The following is a 22,558-nucleotide window of genomic DNA, read 5'->3' as shown; positions in this document are numbered from 1 at the left end:
CTCAGCCCGATACTCCAAGGTCCTCTAAGCATGGAGGCTGCAGTCATCACTTCTCCTGCAAGCCAGGCCTTGACAACCCTGTGCCTGCCACGTTTCAGAATACAACTCCCATCAGCCCCAGCCAGAACGGTTGCGCTGACATCAACTCCAGCATCCCACAGCCATGCTGGCTGTAGCTGATGGGAGTTGTAGTCCCAAATATCTGGAGAGGGCAGTAGGTTAGCAAAGGTGGCTGTTTGTGTTCATTGAATTCTTTGCTAAAGTCTCTCCCTCCCCCCCCCATTCAACCATCATCTAGAAAAGCGTCCCCCAAATTTGGGTCTCCAGCTGTTTTTGGACTACAACTCCCATCATCCCTAGCTAGCAAGACCAGTGGTCTTTTATGATGTGAATTGTAGTCTGAAAACAGCTGGAGACCTCCGTTTGGGAAGCATTGAACTAGATTAATATCCTAAGATTCTTGGCTTTTGCCTTTCATTTAAGTTCATCTGCCTGCAAAGATGTGCGAAGCCATCAAAGGCAGCAGAATGGGACTTTATGACCTAGCACAGCCGTCCTAAGGCGAGAGGCCCTCTCCAGCCATTTTGGACACAGCTCCCATCAGCCCCATCCAGTGCAAGGGGCTCTCAGGGGAAAGGTGATATAAGAGGCAGCAGAATCCCAAAAAGCAAACCGGGCCAAGTAATTCAAACACCACAGTTTTATTGGTGGAACTGAACTTTCATCTTCAAATCAAACTCTTTCTCCTAATAGGGGGTGCAGGTGGGGCCTGAACACAAGAGGGATGGGCGGGCGAGCTCCAGGTTCAACATTCACGCTTTAATTCAAAGGGGCCAGAGAGGGCGAGGTGGGAGGAGGCTCCCGCTGCCACGTGGGGGGGCCCCTGCGCTCCCTTGCCCAGCCCCCGCAACGTCCCGTCCTCGTTGGCCGGTTTGTGAAAAATGAGGTTAACTGGGAGGAGGGGAAGAGCACAGTCAACACACATAAATACAGACATACAGTTAACAAAAATAGTATTATTGTATTCACAACTGAATAAAAACTACTCTCCGATATATACAGCCGAGCATGTACAGGGGGGCGGGGAAAGGGGGCAGGCAAGCCGCACAAGGGATTCGGACAGGACAGGCGGGCATCGTGAGGTTATGTCATAAGCGGACTTGACGTTAGAGCAACCCAAGGGGTTCAAAATGGTGCGACCCACAGAGGGAGGGACCGGGCATTTTGTGAAGGGCTTCCACCCCCGAGTCAGAACCAGGAATGGGAGCTTGCGCATACCCCCCCCAACCAAGCCCACCCCTCCCCAATTCCCTTGGCTGCTGCAGAGACCAAGAGAGAAGCAGACTCCCCATCCCCAAAGGAAACATCGCTTTCTTTTCCTCTCCCTACGGCCATTTCTGAGTGGCCTGCAGAAGCGGCTTTTGAGCACGGCTGGCTTTGAACACCCAAGGGCCCCCCAGTGCCCCATCTGCCTCCTTCGACCCTGCGGACCAAGGCCCCATGGCCACAGCTAGGAGAGGGGTGGGCGATGAATGTAAAGCACTGAGCTGGCGCCGTCAGGCAAGGCCCAGCCTTGTGCCTGGGGCTGCCCTGCATCTAGAACACCCACTCCCTCCTCTAAGGAAGCCCACTGTGCTAGACCGGCCACTGCCCCCCACCCACACAGCTCTCCCACTTGCAGGGAGGGAGAAGAGAAAGTACTGGCGTGCTTGTGCACACACCAGCTAAATCTGGGGTGGCAGGCAGTGGGTGGGAGAAGCAATTTCTGCCACTCTCTGCAGAGCCTTGGGGAAGTGGACGCACGCCCAGGCAGGCAGGCAGGCAGGCAGGCAGGCAGGCAGGCAGGCAAACACAAACACACACAGACAGACAGACACAAACCACCTCTTCCCATCAAAAACACTCTCTGCACAGCCTGCACATGCTGTTGATTTTTGCTCTTACTGGAAGTTCTCTGGGCTGCCGCCAGGGAGAGTCCCCGGAGAGCCAGCCTAGCAATTAGCAGCTGATCATAAACACCTTCCAGAGGCTGCTCCGGCTAACGGACTCTCGTCTCCCTTCCTGGCAGCCGGTCTCTCTCTCTCTCCCCCCGCCATCTTGCGCCTGCTCTTTCCTTGTAACCGGCAGAGGACGGGCTTCTTCTCATTGCAGAGGACGGGAGGTGTCTCTTTCGAGAGAGGGGGGCAGGGCCGGGGAAATGGAGACGTGGGCCAGGACCGTGCCCAAGGGGCCCGTGCAGCCACCCCCAGCCACAATGGGGACTATCAGCCACCCCAGAAGGTCGAGCAGGACAGACGGGGATGGGGGTCATTACTGAGGGCATGGGAGTCTAAAGGGAGTGCTCTGGACTGCAGTCCTCACTGCCAAAAGCTCCTTCCAAAGAAAGAGCACTGTCCGCCCCCCGCACATGACTGGCCTCCATTTCCTTCAGGTGTGCAAAGCAAACACTGGCCTGCATCCTGTGGGGTGCTGAGGATTAGCACAGGGCTGGGGGGGACTCCCTTAGAAATAAGCTTGGAAGGGATGGACACGAGACCCGCGGCAACATTGAGACCCCTCTTGACCGTCCACTGGGAATAAGGGGAGGCGGATAAGTTTGGGAATAAGAGGTTGATAGTGGATCCTGCCTTTGACTGTTCCCATTCCAGGGCTCCCATACATCTGCCTCATCTTTCCTCCTGCCCAGCCAAGCACTGTCCCACAGAACAAGGGGGTCCCTCAGAGGGGATACCCCCTTCTCCTATGCTCACTGCAGGGTCCCCTCTTTGGTCATGGGAGGGGAACCCTCAACGCACTCCCACATGCAGGAGGCCCCCACGCAGGTCAGCACAAAAGGAGTCTCTCTCCATCAGACTTGCTGACCTCGGATGGCGTTTGCAGCGCTAGAGCTCGCTAACCCTAAACGACCCACGTGGCAGAACACACTCACTCACTCTCTCTCTCTCTCTTCCTGGAAGTAAAGCAAACAAGAGCCAGGCCTGCCTTAGGGGGGCTTTAAAAAATAATAATCATCAACCACCAAATGAAATACCAGGAATGTGAGTAAAAGTGATTAAAAGGAGCAAGGGAAGCCCGCTCCTGGGGTGGGGGTTTGGAGGCACAGCACCCAAAGGTGAGGTGGGGAGGGGTCCAGGTCCCTACGCATTGGAACAGTAACCTGGGGTTGGTTGGAGGTGTCTGTGGGGCAGGAGGCACCAGAAAGAGGTCTGTGAGTTGTTGGGGGGAGGGAAAGGATGACACCTGGGGTCAGAGTGGGGGGTTTGCTACACGGAGGCCCACCCCCCGTCTCCACCCCCCCTGGAATGATCGCAAGGCTGAGGGACAGGATGCGCAGCGCGTCCCTCGGCGACGGAGCGCAGGCTGAGGTGGGTGGTGGCGGCGGAGAGTCCGTCTCTGGCTATTTGCGGCTCAGGAGGGAGCCGAGGAGGACGACCCCGGCCACGGTGGCCCCCGTCCACAGCCACTTGTTGAAGCGTTCCTGGCCTTTCCTGCTCTTGGCCGCGGCGTCGTTCCCGTAGAGGTCCACAAACCTCTCCTGGAAAAGAGAGAGAGGGAGGGGAAAAAGAAAAACGAGGGTGAGATGTGAAGCAAGGCAAAAAGGTTCACAGACAGCTGAGATCATGGGTGGCAGAATGAGACCGGGAAGGGAAGTAGCTCAGGGGCTTCACCTGCAGAATGCCCCAGGCTCAGTTAACAGCAGCATCTCCAGGTAGGGCAGAAAGAGACCCCCTGCCTGAGCCTCAGGAGAGCAGCTGCCAGTCAGTGTAGGCAGTACAGATCTGGAGAGACCAATGGTCTTACTCAGTGCAAGGCAGCTTCCTGTTCCAACATGCATGAAAACAAGGTTCTTCCTACGTGGTCAGGAGGCGAGGAGGACTGCTCTGGCAGCTCAGCAGGGAAGAGCACCATGAGCAGGACTGAGCTGAAGCACCGCCTCAGGGCTCCAAATGAAGGAGGCAGAAGGATCGGGTGCAATTTAGCATGTGCTCTCAAGTGGGACATGGTGAACAGGAAGCCCAGGTAAGGCTCTGTCACAGCACATCCTCAAGGAACGGATAAGTGATGCACAAAGTTTTGTAGACCACTATTCATTTTTAAAAAAAGTATCAGAGAGGTTAACAATTGTACATGAAAGCATACGGAAAGTTGGAATCAGAAATCAGCAAACTGTTGTGGAAAGATGTATTATTAATAGCCTGCTTAAGCCTGAGAATCATAGAGAGATGAGACAAGCCTCTGTTCACCCACCCACTTCACATTTCTTTATCAAAAGGTTAAAAGAAGCCACAGTCAAGAGCCTTATTTTCTGGAGTGTGGCTTTAACTTGGGTGCAGCTGACAGCATAAACTGTGTCTTTAGAACTGCACAAAACTCGCAGCAAACAAGTACCGAAGAACACCCTAAGAGAAGCAGACAAGAGGCTGCAGTGAAGACACCCAAGATCCCGTCTAAGGTGCCCTGGAAATCTCCTGCGCTGACCAAATAAGAGGCATTGATGGCCTGGAGCATCTTGGTCCTGCATTCCCTGATTTGCAAACTGGCCTCTAACGAGCAAATTGCTTAGGAATGTCGAGAGGACTCTTGAAGGATCCTTCCTCAGTATCTGTAATGATATCAACAGCACTTCCAGCCCCTGATCCTACAATTGCGAATTATTTGAAACCAGCATTCACTCTACTTACTGTATTTTTCCGTGTCTAAGATGCCCCCATGCACAAGACTCCATTTTGGGGGACTCCAAGTTAAGAAAACACCCCTCAACACTACCCGTGTATAAGACGAGCCCCAATTTTAACCCTATTTAGTCTTATACACGGAAAAATACGGTAAGTTTTATTTTTATGTCTCACATTTGTCACACTGTGTGTGGTGATGGGAGCATCAGAGAAGGGCAGGAGAGAGGAGAGACCTCTCCAGACATTTGGAATACGGTCCACCAAGCCAGGGCCAATTGCATTCCACACATCAATGACTGCATGGCCTAATAAGCACATAATTTCCTCTGACTGCACAACTGAATATCCTGCAGCATCTCAGTTTCCTTTTTTCTGCTTTTTTTAAAGCTTCTAGTCCTTAAGCCTGCAGAAATTTGAAAACTTGGGCAGTGCTTGGTGAAAATGCCAGAAGCTAGAGGGATTCTGAGCAGGGCTTCCAGATCCTTAAAGGTTCAGGGTTGAAACAGATGCAATAAGCCTTCCCAAAGCCAAGCAGAAATTATACAATAGAATAAGCAAATATGGGAACGTGCAATCTGTACAATATATGTGGGACTGCAGGATTTGGGTTTTGCCCCCACCGTCTTTTGGGTGGGCACAATCCTTTCCCTTAAAGTTCCTGCGCAATCCTTTTCGGCAAAGCCACCCCAGGGGAAGCAGTTTGCTGCGGAAAACGCTCGCTGATTCTTTTGGATCAGCACTGCAGAAGGGTGCTGGGTGGGGAAGAGAGAGGGAAGTGACATTAGGCAGTTTCTTAGCAACGGCTCAGAATAGATGCTTTTGGTGCTGACATAGTCTATCTCTTCAGGCCCCTTCTGCCCCGTCATTGGGGAAGGAAATGACTGGGAGTTTGCTCTGTGTTTCGCAGGGGTCTGCTAGGCAGACTTGGCGTCGGAAGGGAACCAAAAACCACCAAGCCCAACGCACTGCGCAAAAACACAGGACCCCCAAGCCCCGGAAAATCCAGGCTCTTAATATATGATCAGGAGAAGCATGAGGCATGTTTTTGGCCCCCTGGTGGGAGTGGGTGGGTGCACTAACACAAGCGGTACCATGCCCCCCCACCTAACAGAAGGATGTAACTGTCTTTTGGGGTGAAGGATGAATTTCTGCTGTTTCCCCTAATGGATATGAATTTGATGACTCTGCATTTTTATATAGAAAGTTTCAAGTATTCAGAATACTTTGCATTCCAGTGATCCTTGCAAGGCTAGCCAGTATGATTAGTCCCATGTTTGCTAGAGGAGACAGCAGAGTGCAGGGTGTAGAGAGAGAGAGAAAAGGCTGAGCCTCACCAAAGTGTCTGCTCACTGTGCCACAGCAGGGTTAGCAAAAAGGGCCTTATTTTGCTTCCTCTGCTGAAACGTGAAGCAGTCGTCTGGGGGAACTTTACGGAGGGATCGAGGGGCTGTTATCATCTGTGGACAGAGCAATAGGGCTCTCTGGAGTCTGCTGTGAATTGCCTGCAAGTCTCTTGAAGGACAAAGTCTTCCGCTTCTGCGGTGACCTTCATGCCGCAGTGACTGCAGAATCGGCTGAGGTGTCCAATGTCCGCTCTGAGCGAGTGCTGTGGCATCAGTTTCGGTTTCTGTGGCACGACGATGATGTAGCAGCAATGCATCCGCCAACGCCTGACCTTTGCCCCTCTTGGCTGACTAAAACTAGCTGGGCGCATGTGTGGTTGGCCAGACGGGCCCAGGATGTGCTTAAGGTGCCATTGTGTGAGCCGTCTTCGAAATTCCTGAGGCGCCAGGCACATTTTGGAGTGGAGCAGGTCCAACTGCAACCATGTGGAGATCTCTGCATGCCAAGTTGGTAACTGACATCTCCATCTAGCCGGCCCTTCCAGCCTTTGTAATCAGGCAAGCAGGAGAGCTTATTTATTGCATTTATATCTCACCTTTCTCTACTAGGACTATTCCTCATGGTTCGCTTCCCTTAGTTATTCCCTACAATGACCGTGTGAGGTAGGCTAGGAGGGTGTAACTGGCCCAAAGTCACCCAGTGAGCTTCATGGCTGTGAGGATTTGAACCCTGATCTATCAGGTCCTAGTCCGACACTCTAACCACTGCACCACCCTGGCTTCCTAGAGTACTTCTGCTATGGGACAGCTACATAAATAAATATGGGGAAAGCAAAATATCACTTAAGAGATGGATCTGAAATATTTTCCTTGAAGCTTGAATTTGTTTTATTTGATGTTTTAATGTGTTGCAAACCACTTTCAGATTTTTTTTCTTTAAAATATAAAGCGGTATAGAAATGAAAGGACTAAAAATCACCACAACAATAAATTCCACTAGCGAGGGGAAACGGCACCTAGACATTCCACCTAGACTGCAAGCTAGGTTTAAGGTGCCATTTGGCAATTAACTTGTATATCCGAGTTTCTAACACTGTCATCTGGTGAGCAGGGATTTGGTAATTCTGCTGCCTTGGCTGTGCAATCCTGATCCCTGTGCAGAAAAAGCAGAATTAAACCCATCAGCTGGTAAAGCCAGTGGTGTCAGCTGACAGGTGGGTGGCTATGGTTTGGAGAAAATGGCCTCATGAGCCAAACTGGACCCCCTGGCAAGCCACAGGGCAGCGATTCCTCACCATGGATGCAAATGGACAATTGCCAAGAAAATCCAACACGGTCACATCTGACTTCCAAAGAGGAAGCTTCCCAAAAGTGAAGGGACTGGTAAGAAGGAAATTGAAAGGAAAAGGATATATATATTTATATTACACACACAGTGCTGTGAGTGCTGTGCAAAGATGGACCTGCAAAGCAAAGTCCTGAAATGACAATCCCTAGTGAGTGACTTCATGTACCAGCCTTCCCCAGTCTGGTGCCCTTGAGATGTTTTGGACCACAACTCCAATCGACACAAGCCAGCATGTCCCCTGCAAATGTACCTATATACTCCCCAGTTCATTGCCTGCAAATGGGTGAGAGGAACATTTCGTTCCGCACTATCAAGCTGTCTTAATTTTATGTACGTGCTTCTGTCGTTTTAAATTGTCTTTATGTAGGAAGGATGAAAGTTGAATGTCGAAAGAATGTTTTCTCCCTGAACATTTGGAATATTTGTGAACATTCCAAGCTGTCTAATCAGCTCAGTTGCTCAATATCTCTAAGTGGTACTGTATACAGAAAACTGAAGCAACAACAGATAACAAACAAAAAATATTACAAAAATTCACAGGTACATTAAACCAAGGTACCACTGTATATATCAGGCTTCCTCAACTCTCCAGATGTTTTGAGACTACAATTCCCATCATCCCTGACCACTGGGATCATGGGAGTTGTAGGCCAAAAACATCTGGAGGACCAAGGTTGAGAAAGCTTATTATGTATAAAACAATATCAATTCATTATCCTTCCGGCACACCCTCCTTCCCAGCCTCCGTGTTCTTACCCAGGGTGCTAACAAACTCCCAGCTCACCCACAAAACTCTCACAAAGAGAAGAGTTCCTGGAAATAGCGGACACCACCCTAGTCTCTCACTCTAGACTTGTTTTTTACAGGCAGCTCAAGGTGGAGGATACTTCTTCAGGCTGCCCACAGCCGTGTCCCATTCAGCTGCAGGTACGGTAGGTTAGTTGAATTTCCCAAGGGGTCCAATACGTGAATTAATGCCTGCAAATTATTTATTCCATGAAGCAGGCACAAAATCGATGTTTTCTTTGGTGCAAACTTTGAGGCGCTTATAGACACAGGTCGGGGAAGCACAGTACAGCCTGGATTTCAGGACGGACGATGCAGCTGCCGAGAAAAGGCAGAAAGGCTACAGGCACTTGGAACACAAGACCCATCATGAGTGGGGCAGTGGGAGGAAAAGGCACAAGCTGGAGGCAGGAGACACACCACGAGGCCTGGCCGTGCCGAAAGCAGACAAGCTGTGCTCAGTATGAGGTTGCAGGGAAGAGAAAGCGGCACTTTGTTCTGGCCGAAAGAAACATCCGCAAGGCATCTGACCCACTTGCCAAGCTGGAGGGGGGGGGGAATACCCTGGGGACAAACACTACATGAATCCAGCGCTTGGACAAGTCACCCCTTGGTCCAATGACTGAAAGATGTGCCAGGATAACCCACGAGAAACTATACTGCACATCCCATGCCCCACCGAGACGTTCACCACAACCCTGGCTGTCCTACAGGCGCGTCTTTTCGCAAAAAGCATAGAGGAACGAGAGAAAGAAGTGCAATATTATCCAATTAAAAATAATAAAATAAAAAACAGCCAAATTACAATCCAATTTATTGGATTATGATTTGACGGATTTGTTAACTGGATGTTCTTATTGGAAAACTAATAAAAATGATTTATAAAAGAAAGAAAGTGCAATATTATGCAGCCTGCTGATTTCATACACCCCTTGAGCGTTTGATGAAGCCTTCCCTTGGCCTCTGCTACCAAGCGTCTTCAAGCCTTTCTGCTGAGGTTCTGCAACCCTCTCCAATTTGGCAAAACGATTTCTTGAGTCCGGGGCCCATATGCGAAGGGCTGGTACAGCCCCAAAGACAGGCCCATGACTTCATCCCACAGAGGATATGGTACTTCTGCTAACGCAGCCCAAAATAACCAGGCCTGTCGCCTGTCCTATCCCACTTTGCCACAAGATCTGTCATATGTCTGGCTCATTCTTAGTTGGTGATCTTTTATAACCCCCAGATCCTGCTCAGCAGCTAAGTTCTCCACTCTCAATCCCCGGTCCCCACCGCTCTTGGCCAGCTGCACATTTGAACATTGCCTCCAAGTTCAGCAAACAGTCAAACGACAGCAGAGTGTTATCCCCCTGGCAGCCCAGCGCTGTTATCAGTTCTTCCATGAACCCGGCGGGGAGAACAAAGGAGCCACAGTGCCGTCTCTGGGGCTTTGCCCAGCCTTGGGAAAGTTCCCCAGGATGGCATTGCAGAGAGCAGCGGGGTCAATTTCCTTGGCTTTCGCCAGCTCTCCTGCCGAGGGACGGAATGTAGAAGAAGGTGCAAAACTTGGGCGATTCTGCAAAGCCGCCACAGGCAGTACAACAAGCTGATTTATAGTGCATTTTCCGGGAACCAGCCTTGGAACAGGGAAAGCAATACCTTAAGGGAGCCATACTTCTCAGAGCACATGCAACATCCTCACAGTCAACTAACACAGAGCCTACACTCAAATGTCTGGATCTGGGGTGCGTGCGTGCACGAATGTGTGTCAAAAGATGTTGCTTCTAGTCAGGTCTCATTCGTGACCTGCCATTGGAGAGCTTCACCACCACCCCAGCCTCATATTGCAAGTGAGAGATGGTCAGCAGCCCTGGGCCTTCTTCTCTTCTGAAGTGCTGACCACTTGAGGCCAGCTATGGAGCCCCCTCTTTTATGCCCCACCTCCTCATTTAGGAGGCGAGCTTGCTTCAGGCTAGTGGCGATGGCTGCTACCTGAGCTGGCCCCACTTTTAGGAATTTCCGTGCCTACAGAAAGAGACCTGCCTGACTCCTGCTCTGCAGTCATTTAGCAAAGTGGCTTAGAGCTTCTTGCCGGGCACTTGGTGAGAGGTTGTTGATTTAGTGAAGCTGTGATTTGGGGCTGTTGTGCTTTTCCAACTAAATCCTATTCTGTTTTCATTTTGGCTTTAAATGGCTTTTATGCCTCCTCTAAGCTGCCTGAAGTGAGTATCTGAAAGACAAAGTGTGACTCATCAGATAGGTAGGTAGGTAGCACCCAGGAACATCATTCACACTGACCTCTCACCTGCCCTTAAAGTAATTAAAGTTAAGAACATAAGTACATGAAAAGAGCCTCGCTGGATCAGGCCAATGACCCAGCTGGTTCAGCATCCTGTTCTCACAGTAGCCAACCACATGCCCATTATGGGAAACTTGCAAGCAGGATTTGACCTTGCTTCTTGCAAGCAGAAGCATTGTTGCCTCTAACTGTGGAGGCAGAGCATAGACATCCTGGCTAGTAGTGGCTCACAGCCCTCTCTTCCATGAATTTGTTTAATCCTCTTTTAAAGCCATCCACGTTGGCGGCCATCTCTGCCTCCTGCAGGAGTGAGTTCCATAGTTTAACACTGCGCTGCATGAAGAATTCCTTTCTTTTATCTGCCCTGAATCTTCCAGCTTAGGAGCAGAAGCACCTCTGGCTGGGTCCCTCTCCAGCCTCTGACCTAGGCAGGCTTTATTGGGATTGTTCCCTGGACAGATCAAGAGCAGCACCCGTCATTTAACAGACCTGGAGAAGCAGGGATGTGCGCTCCATATCTCCCCCTCCTCTCTCCACCTCTTTCAGAAACCCGCTCCCCCTTTGCAAGACCAAAACCTCAGCAGGGTTCCCCAGGCTTCCTGCAGAACTGCCAAAGAACCGTGCCACACACAGCAAGGCCACCGATGACATCAAGAGCTGCAACCGTTGCTAAGGGTGCTGGGAGGTGTTCCCAGCCTTGAGGTCACAGGGGTGACCGACAGACAGCTAGCTCGCCCAATGGCTTGTGTCCAAAATCCCCACTTTGGAACGCACAGAACTCCCTCCCTCTTGTTGTCATAGCATCCCTGAAGCATCCCAGCAGGGTCTTCCGCCATCATTTGGTCACAGACCACTTTGGCAACCCATATGAATAAGAGGCTGGAGCCCCTTCCCTAGAAGGAGACACTTAAAGCATTTGGGGCATTTTGGATGACTTTAAAGCGCGTGGGCATGGCAGAATTTTATAAAACTAGGCCTGGTGTAGAGTAAGCAGGCACAGTTCCCCCCCCCCTCTAAAATATATCATCAGCATCAGCAACAATTTAGTTATTGCCTTCTACACTGTCATCTCAAGGTCATGCACAATAAAAACAGCAAAAAGAAAAGTTTGAAACTCAAATAGTACTAGAACTGGGAGTTATCCAATGAAGCCAACTAACAGGAGATTCAGGATAGTCCAAAGAAATAATTAACTCGTGCACAAGAGGTCATGATGACCACTAACTAGGTGAGGTGGTTTTGGGGGAAAGGCTAGGTTAAATTATCCAACCTGGTGTGCTCCAGAGGTTTTGGACGACCACTGGTCCCAACGTCCTACACCTGTGCTTGCTGAGACCGACAGGAGTTGTGCTTCAAAACATCTGGAGGGGACTAGCTCTCAGCTAGGAAGATTTGTAGAAGCCAGGTCTTTCAACAGCTGGTAGCCATGGTAGGGAAATGGAGCCTCCACACTCAGAAACCGGCTACCAGAGGCTGGGCACAAACCACAGCAGAGGCCTATAGGCTGCTTGCAACATTTGTGAGCCTGCTAGGGGCACCTGGTTAGCTACTATGAAAAGCAGGATACTGGGGCAGGTAGTTGCCTGATGCAACAGGGCTCTTCTGCAGCACTTCCCGCCTCTAGTCCAGCTTGCTGTAATCCCCCAGATCCAATTTGGGCCCTCTTCCACCTCATCACCGGTCACAGCGCCGGTTCCTCAAGCGTTGCCAGGCCAAGTCATGGGGGTCTGCGCTTTCAGCAATCTGACTCAAGCAAGAGTGGCTGCAGGGAGTCCCAACTGATGCCAGCCCTGCCTGCGCCCACGTGCTGCTCTGGCCATCTGCCTCAGGTTGCCAGATCTCCATTTGGCACAAGGAGGTCTGAAAAGAGCCATGTCTATGGCGTTGCATGACACCCGAAAGCCCCCTAAGCCCAGAGTGACCCTGGAAATGACAGGACTCTGCGCTTCTCTTTTATCATGTGCGTGATGCTTTCAACCTGCTGTTTTAATAAGGCTCGCAATGACAGCAGTTTAGTAAATTAAAGCACTACCATTGCGGTTTTGCTGGTGAGGAACAGAGGAACAGACGCTAAGAACGGCTTTGCAGGATAAGAACAAGGGCTTGAACAGTGCGGGCAGATCATAGCCATTCTGGCTAGTAGCTATCAATAGCCCTGCCTTACTCCATAAATGTATCTGATCGTCTTTTAAAGCCATCCAGGATTGTGGCTGACACTTGTCTTCTGGGGGAGGGAGTGCCATAGTTTGACTATGCCCTACTTGAAAAAATATTCCTCTGTCCTGAATCTTCCAACATCCTTGCACTGACAGGACATCTTAAGTGGATACTTAGGTAAAGGTGAAGGTAAAGGACCCCTGACAGTTAAGTCCAGTCACAAACGACTCTGGGGTTGCACCACTCATCTGGCTTTACTGGCCGAGGGAGCCAGCATTTGTCCACAGACAGTTTTTTCGGGTCATGTGGCCAGCATGACTAAGCCGCTTCTGGCGAAACCAGAGCAGCAGACGGAAACACCATTACCTTCCTGCCGGAGTGGTACCTATTTATCTACTTGCACTTTGACGTGCTTTCAAACTGCTAGGTTGGCAGGAGGTGGGACCGAGCAACGGGAGCTCACCCTGTCGCGGTAGTCTAGGACAAATCATTATCTCTCAGCCTCTGACCTCTAAGGAGACAGCAGCAAACTACCCCTTTGGGCTGTTGTGGAGATCGATTCACCAGGAACCATTTAACACTCCTGGGTTCTGGTTTAAGAGGCACAATCTGTAGCTCCTTCTGTAGCTCCAGAGAGCGCTTACAACACAGCTGAGCTGGTATAGGTGCTGCACAGCTGTTTGTGCACCCTGTGATTTTTCAGATCATAAAAGGGGACAAGCAGATGGTCTTCTACGAGTATTCCCCCCACCCTGCCCTTTGCACCTTGGCCAATGTTGCAGGTGCTCCTGTGGAAAGCGAGCTGCAGTAACACCTGAGCATTTGCATCCCACTCTTCAGCCAAAAAGTCTCCCAGAGCAGCTTACATACGATCAAACTGACCACTGAGCAAACTGGGACGGCACTTCTGAAGCAGATATCCTGACTCTTCTCTTCCGATCTTACTCTTCCCACACTCACACAGAGTTGAGATACCATTCCCAGCCATATAAAGCAGCACCCCCCACCAGCCTGGTGCCATCCAGATGTTCTGGACTACAACTCCCATCAGTTCTGGTCAGCACAGCCTGCAAAGGCTAAGAGATGCCTTTCCCCACAAGGCAAACCTGGGGACTCAACCCTGATTGTGTTTACAGTGAGAGCAGAAGCCTCCCCAGCCCCCTAACACCCAAGATGCTATGGGGTGCAGGTACGGCTCTCATAATTCTAGCCTGGGACCAAAAGTGTGGCACGATGTCTGCAAAGCGGCAAGACATGCAGGGCTGCACATTTGCAGAGTACAGGCTGGGGAGGGGGGAGGAGAAAGCGGGATGTCAGCAGTGCTTAGGTTTCAGGCAGGCAGGGAGATGCTTTCCCTGCAGAAGACAGATGCTGGGGCCGGAGAGCCCTCCGGATAGAATTGCGTTGCGTTGAAGAGGGAAACGGAAAGCAAGGCAGCCTGTCTTGTGCTGCGCATCAAGATTGTGGGGCTGCCCTCGCGACAAGCACCCCACCATCTTGCTCTTGCCCTCCCACTTTCATCTAGAAATACACAAAACCTGTGTGATGTCACTGCATCACACTCGTGGTTCCCCTCTCCGCAGCAGGGGCACAGAAACTCTGGGCAAGGTGGCCAAGGAGAGCCTGGTTTCTGGGTCAGGCCAACGGGGACTCGCCTGGCGCAGCATCCTGCTCTCACAATGGCCAACCAGATGCCCCAGAGAGAAGCCTGCATGCAGGACCTGAGCACAACAGCACTTTCCCCCACTAGTGATTCCCATCAACTGGTATTTGGGGAGCCACCACTGAAAAATCACCACCCTCCGCACGTCCCTTGGAGGGGGCCTACAACAAAGGGGCTCAGATGATGACTGTGGGGCCCGAGTTGCTTCATGTGAGTAGAGGCAGTCCTTGTGGTATCGGGGTCCTGAGCTGCATAAGGTTTAATAGGTCAAAAGCAGCACTTTGAATTGGGACTGGAAACTAAGGAGGCTCTTTCTAACAAATGAAGAACCAATCTGATCATTTCTCAAATATGAGTATTTAAACTCCACCTACCAAATGTAGGCATTCCATCTTCACTCGATGAAAACCAACTGCTCTTGTCCACCTGGCAGCCCTACTTTGAGTTATTTTTTGCAACTTTCTGGTTGAGTGTGTGTGAGAGAGACAGAGAGAAGGTGGGCCGAGAAGCAGTAAGGAGCAACACTGGAAATAAGAATGGAAGACAAAATTGTGCATGTTCCCATATTCTCGTACTTAGGCTGCAGTCCTATACCTGCTTAACATGGAAGAAGAAGCGCCACTGAACTCAATGGGACTTACTTTTGAGTAAGCACGTATCGGATCCTGCTGTCAACTTTGCAAACTGTCATGGGTGCTGCTTGTTGTTAGCATCCATTTGTCCTGAAAGACAATGGAATGTGCCTCCTCTGCTGATAAAAATAGAATTTAAACATATTCCCTCTACAGGTAAATATATATATATACATGGAAAGCAAGTACAACTAAAATAAAGAAGGCCTGGCTATAAGAATAAAACAAGTATAAATACTTTAACATGGTTTAGGGGTCAGATTTGCACTATTATTTCAAGAACAAAGAAGTATCAAAGGAGAACTTGTTTTAAATAAATGATTTAAATTGCCTCTTTTTTCTTGCTGATTTAAAACAACCCACCCTAATTAAGCAACATGGAGAGTAAACGGAAAATTCTAACGATAAAGTCAGGAATAACACCTATCCTGAAATCATTTGGGGTCAATTAATGTGACCCATCCTCTCTTACAGATTTTGGGGTGCTGGATCCAAATGTTAATGCCATTTGGCCACCTGACACTGCCTTTTGTGGGAAAGAACTAAGCGCTGTCAACTAAGCACTGTCAGAGAGAAAATAAGATCCACAAATCATCTGGGTTGCAAACACATGTGACGGAAGTGACTGATAAAGAATGCAATACCTGTTTGTTAGGGTTGGTTTCTTAAAATTTGACATATGCTGACATTCAAACACATGCACACGAATGCACACACAGACCCCACAATGCATTTATTATACCACAATCGACTGTTACTCCAGGGTCATATGTAAGTGCTCTCACTGTAGACCTTGTGGCTAAAATTACAAGGAATTGTGAAGTTCCCTGCAACTTCCTCTGAACTCATCAAGTTAATTTCTGAAGAAATAGTGGAAGGATGCCAAAAGACTGATGTAACCCTGTCAAAATACATATTAAAGGCACCTGAAAGGAATATATGAAAAATGACCAGTCTACATTCATAGGTTCTCAGAACAGACTTCTTATGACATTTCCCAACTGCCACAAATGATATCAACAGGAAGCAAAACGACTGATGTCATCACAAGTGATGACCAAAACAATGCTTTAGCCAATCAGGAAGGAAGGGAAGTGCATGTTTCATAGTAAAGTGGCTATTTTCCAATAAAAGAAGCAAGCACTTTGCCGAAATCCGGAAGAAGTTGACTCAAGAGTTATACCATATGCTTTACGTCAGAAGATCATTGTGTATGAGCAGCCAAGGAAATTTTTTTTGGAAATAGCTATGATTAGACAGACATGTGCCCCATGTCAACTGAGTCTAACATTACACATAAAGGTAAAGGTAAAGGTACCCCTGCCCATACGGGCCAGTCGTGTCCGACTCTAGGGTTGCGTGCTCATCTCGCTCAAGAGGCCGTGAGCCAGTGCCGTCCGCAGACACTTCCGGGTCACGTGGCCAGCGTGACGAAGCTGCAGCTGGCGAACCAGCACCAGCGCAGCACACGGAAACGCCGTTTACCTTCCCGCTATAAAGCGGTACCTATTTATCTACTTGCACTTAGGGGTGCTTTTGAACTGCTAGGTGGGCAGGAGCTGGGACCCAACGACGGGAGCTCACCCCGCCGCGGGGATTCGAACCGCTGACCATGCGATCAGCAAGTCCTAGGCACTGAGGTTTTACCCACAGCGCCACCCGCGTCCTCTAAAATTACACATCCACCTCTCCAAATACCTGTGCAGGCTCTGATGGCTTCCCACAACAGCGAGGATTATTGATGGCTTTCCTGGACATCATGGATGGAATAAGGATAGGACTGTCAAATGCGGCCAAAACCTGTAACTTTATTATTATGATATATTAAATTTCTATACCACCCTTCAACCGAGGATCACAGGTTGGTCTACAATATAAAAACACAAAAATACATACCATAAAAATAAAAACAATAACCCTCCATTATTATAATTATTTTTTAAAATAAAAATAAGCTTGATGAATGGACAAAGTTGGAAATGGATGGAAATAAATAAACAGCTTCAGAAGACTTATTAACCTTTGATATTTGGGTTCAGAGAACCAAGCATTTTATCAAAATGAGGCTGGTCACAACCACTCATGAACCCAGGTGAAACTACCCTAAAAGTGCGGCTGGGCTGGACCGAAAGCTTATCTTTCTCTGGTTTCCGTGCACAAGATTCTTTTGAACAAAACACAGGATATGGGATGAATTTAAAAAGAAATGGTGCCCATCAACATCACCAACTGCAGATGTACTATTTCAACCACAGTTTAAGAAAAATGAGACTACAGAATGATTTGCCAACTGGCATAAAGGAGGTTTGGGGAAATTTGCTTATTGGATTGTCGACAATCAGATAAATTCCACAAATCAAATGAAGGAAGGTTTAGGCCAGGCATCCCCCAACTCAGCCTTCCAGATGTTTCGGGACTACAATTCCCATCATCCCTGACCACTGGACCTGTTAGCTAGGGGTGATGGGAGTTGTAGTCCCAAAACATCTGGAGGGCCGAGTTTCGGGATTCCTGGTTTAGGCAATACGGAATTTATATTATTTTAGTATTTTCAGATTAAAGACTTTTGAAAAATCGCTGGATGTGAACTCAAAAGGAGGGTTAAGGCAGTTAAATAATTTTGAAAAATTAATATGGCAAAAAGGGACAAAGAATTCCCAAATATATATCGGCCTAGGACACAGAAAGGGAAAAGATTACTGAGACATTAATCCCAAAGGATATCTGGAATTTTTTCTCTAAATATACTGAATTATTAACACGGAGAGATGCAATTAAACTTTGGGTGGTGTAGTATCTAATGTCATCTCAGATAACTAGAATATATATATGACAGGAAGAAGGGACAAGATGCTTGAAATACGGAACAGATAGAGCAGATTTTATCCACCGTCGGTGGAATTGTTACGAGACTAAAAAGTATTGGTTTGAAACTGCATCTGATATAAGCAATGGAGAAGCATCTCTCCTTTGCGTGCTGCACCCTGGGAAACTGCTGCTATGGAGCAAAACTGTGACCCTGCAGGGGGCTCAAGCTGGGAAGTTTTCTCTGGCTCGAAACTTTATTTGAGTCAGAGTAGAATTCAGGGGTTTCCAGCGCTTGCCACTCCCTTTCAGAGAAGCATCACCAATCCCCTGAAGCTTATTTCAGGGCCTTAGCCTGGTGAATTTCACTGGCATCTCCACCAACCCCCTTTGCCCTGCGATGACCACCTTACTTTAGTTTCAAAGGCAGCGGTTGTCTCTGATGGGAGCGTCCCGCACTGCTAGAATCTGCATCACCACCCAACTGTGACAGACATGCCATTCACGCTATGCTTCAGTGTTTCGTATCCTACCCCATGCCTGTTCCTTTGGCAGGTATGCCCGCATGCACACAAAAAAGATCCCAGGAGTTGTTTTTTTTTGGGGGGGGGAAGCAAAATATCTGTAGCAGCTTGGCTACTTAAATTTTGCTTTGTTTGCTTGCTTTATGCCTCAGGCGTAGTCCACAAAAGAGCTCTGCCTTGTGATACAAATAAAAATCTCCTGTGCGTTCAGGTTAAGCAGTGGGGAAATGAATGGGTTCTCACGCAAAGGCCGTTCCTCTACATCAGCTGATCCCGCCAGAACAAAGCAGTTTGCCTCCCAGGTGCCCCTCTTTGCCTTTTAGTTGCTGTTGCTACTGACCAAGAGGGTGACTCTTCAAGGACACATCCAGCTCCTTTTGTAGAGGCACCTTCTTCTCTGTTCCCTGACTGGGCTTGCAAGGCCCTTCTCCACCCTGCATCCCAACAAGCCCCTCCCCACACCAGCTCCCCATACACTGACATCTCTGCTTCCGAGAAGGAAGCTCCAGTCCTTTGTTCTCCGTGGGACCAATAGTCGATAGTCTGTGGGACAAAGGAAGGAAAGGGAGGGAGGAGGGAGAGACCCAGGAAAACCCTTCTTTTTTGAAGCAGCTCCTTCAAACAATAGCCCATTGTTCCAGAACCCATCCCGCCTGCCACACCCCAAATACCCTTTGGCTGCTTGCTCCTGAGGAAGGACACACACACAAAAAGGAATCACTTGAAAGTTCAGGGCCAGAGCTGAGGACTCTGGAAAGCAAAGACTACCAGAGCAGCAGTGCAAAGCCCTCTGGCATGGCCAACCGTGCTTCTTACCATGAGCTGATTCTTCTGCAAGGAAGCTGTCACTCTACTGCTGCTCCAAGCTAACTTTTTCCATGCACCCACCAACTTTGCTGCCATTACTGGGTAACCACTGCCTGGCCAAGGAATCGAAGAGGGGGTTTCTGTATCCACATTGTCAGTAGTAACCCAATGCTGACAAGCTTACTTCAGCGCCTCGTCTCATAAGTACAAAAAAGATTGCTTCCATCAGAGCAGTGTTGTAGCCCAGTGGAAGAGCACATGCTCTCCATGCAGAAGATTCCAGTTTCTGCCAACAACCTGATTCTGTTTAAGGCAGCTTCCTATATGTTCCTATGCTCCCAGAGGAAGCCAAAGGTGATGGTGCTTTAAAGACGGGGATAACAGTTGGGAAGAGCAAAAGGAAAGTCCAATTTCAACTAGCTCCTGTGCATGCTCTCAGCCTAAGAATCATTTACAGTGGACTCTTGTGATCAAGCTCTGTGTGCACTGAAAATGTGGCAGTTTGCCTTGCCATGCAATAATCTTCAACAGGAAGAAAGCTCCCATGTGAAGAGATTATTGCCATACCAATGAGCTGTTTACAGGTTATCTGAAACCACAGTTCATTCAGGCACAGAAGTGCAAAGTCTTAGAAGTTTATTTCTTTGGGGGATTTTCGCCATATCAGTAAGACTGTCCCCACCCCATGGCTTACAAGCTAAAAGACATGACACAAAAGGAGGAGGGGGAGGAGAAACAAACTCAGGCACTGGTTCTTAGTTACCAAGTTCTCAAAATGACCAGTTGGAATGGAAAATAATTTCAGGGGAGGAGAAGCCCAAAGTTCTTGATCTCAGCCAAGCCGACAGAGGGGCTATGTTTTCCTTTGTTGCAGCCTGATGGAATGGCTGCTGCCAGGGGGCATATCCTGATGGAGTTGCCTTCTCAACACAACTGATGGTGGCCATTCACTTCCTCTACTACAGCCTGAGGAACCTGATGCTGAAAAAGGACTCCTACTGAACTATCAGTGGTGAGGTGGTCCTAGTGACTGGGGAGTCTAATGAACTTAGCGGAGGCATCCTGAACAAAGTGGGGGAGAGCAAAACCCACTGAAAAGGAGATACGTAGCCAAGCTGAAAGACAGCAAGCATAATGGGCGAGGGTTTGCACAGGGGCCCTTCTTCCTTCATCTTCACACTGCTCCTCTTTCCTCACTCTAGGCAAGTACCGTATTACTTCCGTGGGCCTGCCCAGCACCTAGCACACAGTTGGCACTAGATAAATGTCAAAAACTTTTAACAGCTTGGGAGGGGAAGAAGAGGGGGGGGATCAGACGCAGAACACTTCAAGGCACAAGAAAAGGCTGGGGAGCAGCCAGCCGGCTTGGCTTTGTACAAGTTTTTGATTCTAGATGGTACTCGCGGAAATCAAGTTCCGAGAAAGTTCTCTTTCTGAGAAACAGAGCTCTTGCTGAGTGGGAGATAAACGCCTTCCACCAAGAGCACTATCAAGAGCCGCCAGCTCAAGGGCCTGGGGAGGGCAGAGCTGCGCAAATGACATGCCCCCCCCCCCGCTTCAAAACTAGGCAACATGCAGGCAGCAGGCTGCCCCTTGTGCACACCAGACAATGTCCCAATTCTATTTTCTGTGGGTTTGGCGGAAGGGAAGGCCCATTCTTACAATGCGTTTCCCTTGCATCATCACCTCTTTCCTGGATCCGTGCTGATCTTCTCTCCCTTAAGGCTTATGTCCACATAAGGTTGGGCAATGCCAGGGAGGCTGAGCATGGGGGACAGGGCTGGCTTACGTGTCACACTCCTCGACAGGAAAAGCAACACTCTACTGTCATTCTGCAAAGCAGCACGCACGCTGATGATGCACTGAGGACAACCGCAATAAAGCGGAGTTTGTGCAAAAATAAAAGGCACCCACATGCCAAATTAGGCAGGAGCTGCATAAGGATGCACAGCAGGGGGGTAGCATTTCAGTCCATGTACATTTTTATAGTACAGAGCTGAGGCAAAGCAATTAGCCCCACTTTCAACTAATGCTACTTTCAACACAGGTAGTAATGCTGTGCCCATGTCGCTTCCCAACAGAGGTGGTTTGTCACGAGAGAACCTGGGAAGGCTGCCTCAGGTGGCAGATTTGGGGTGCCAATAAAGGTGGCTATCCATAAATTCATCTGGACAAGTTCTAGTGCTCAGCACCTTTCCATAATTGTCCTGCTCTTTGCTTGTGCCACATTTTCTGTGGGGTGTGAATGTTGTGCTGTGTAGAATTATTTGCAGAGACTAGTTGGAGGGAAGCTAGCACAGCCATGGGTACCTTTACTGCTCTAGGATTCCAAAGCGCATCCACTGCTAATATGTGCTGGAAAGAGTAATAAAGTCTGGGATAGCTCACTCAGCAGAGCATGAGAATCATAATCTCAGGGTAAAAGGTTCAAGCCCTATGTTGGGCAAAGGATTGCAGGGAGTTGGACTAGATGACACTCATGGTCCCTTCCAACAATACAATTCTAGGGTTTTATGATGATGCTACAAGTGTTCACAGAAGCTGCTTAGTTCTAAAGACCGGACAGCGGCATCCCCACATACTGCTGTAGCTGAGCATGCTGGGAGAAAATGATAGCTGGCTGTTACCAGCACAACGCTCAGACCTTGCTGTGATCTAGAAAGCAGTTCTGAGGTTCATCACAACTGCAGTTCATTTAAGCCCCACTGAGATGGGGGTGAAGCCCATTTGCCCCCTCCCGAGTCCACACAAACATCTCAAAACACATTCTGGAAACCAAAAATGCAGAGTGGGGTTGGCAACAATAGGTCCTCAAACTGAGCCAGCCTGAAGCCACAGAATCTAGCAGAACCCATGTTTGACCTTTGGATTCCCCAGCCCAGAATTCAGGACCCAAGACTTGTCTGGACAAGTCCACTTACATCTACCCTTCCCTTTATCTGAAAGGAAATGTTTGGAATTCCTGAGTTACTCAGTCAATGACTCGTGGTAGCAACAGCTTGCCTTGCTACACAGAGGGTGACTAACCCACATGTCAATTTGCACACTCACTTGCCAAGGGACAGGATGTCCTGCAACAGGCTGCAATTCTAAGTGGGCTCACATGACTGAGCTTTTCACTCTGTGGCAGAGAGCCACGTGGATTCTGGCGCAGCAGAGTGCTCCAAGGAGTCTTTTAGTTGCCGGCCTACCTGAGCTCCACAGAATGGAGGCGTGCCAATCTCAAGACGGCCTTGCAACTGGAGTGCACAGTGTCGAGACACTTAGTAAGAGTGGGACGCTGCCCAAGCTTTGTGGAGAAAGGGTGGGGTTAAAGTGTCATAATAAAAACGACTTAGCAGATGAAAGAGAGGGCAAAGTTGGTACAAAACACAAAGCAGCACCTTCCTCCCCCACCTCCTGCTGCTCATCACATCCTCAACTTTCTCCTCCAAGAGCCCAGGTTGAAAAGATGGGATGAAGTTGTGTAAACCACATCTGTGCTGCTGTGAGGTCCAGAGGATGAAGAGTTGGCACCAGATACAGAAGACATGAGT

The 22,558-nt window shown here is 49.1% G+C and overlaps 1 protein-coding gene across 3 annotated transcripts in view; it reads right to left on the bottom strand.

Annotated features, from left to right (window-relative positions):
* Nucleotides 1–685: 685 nt before the first annotated feature.
* Nucleotides 686–22,558, bottom strand: part of BCL2L1 (BCL2 like 1) — a 47,912-nt gene continuing 26,039 nt past the window's right edge. For all 3 annotated transcript variants that reach the window (XM_081917330.1, XM_081917329.1, XM_081917331.1), the window contains exon 3: nt 686–3,535. In XM_081917330.1, coding sequence (XP_081773456.1) covers nt 3,398–3,535 — 138 coding nt within the window. In that variant the 3' untranslated portion in view covers nt 686–3,397. The remainder of the gene's footprint in view (nt 3,536–22,558) is intronic.

The sequence above is a fragment of the Podarcis melisellensis genome (assembly GCF_964234715.1).
Source record: "Podarcis melisellensis genome assembly, chromosome: 6".
Classification (NCBI taxonomy): Eukaryota; Metazoa; Chordata; class Lepidosauria; order Squamata; family Lacertidae; genus Podarcis; species Podarcis melisellensis.
This window is presented reverse-complemented; position numbering and strand designations above follow the sequence as displayed.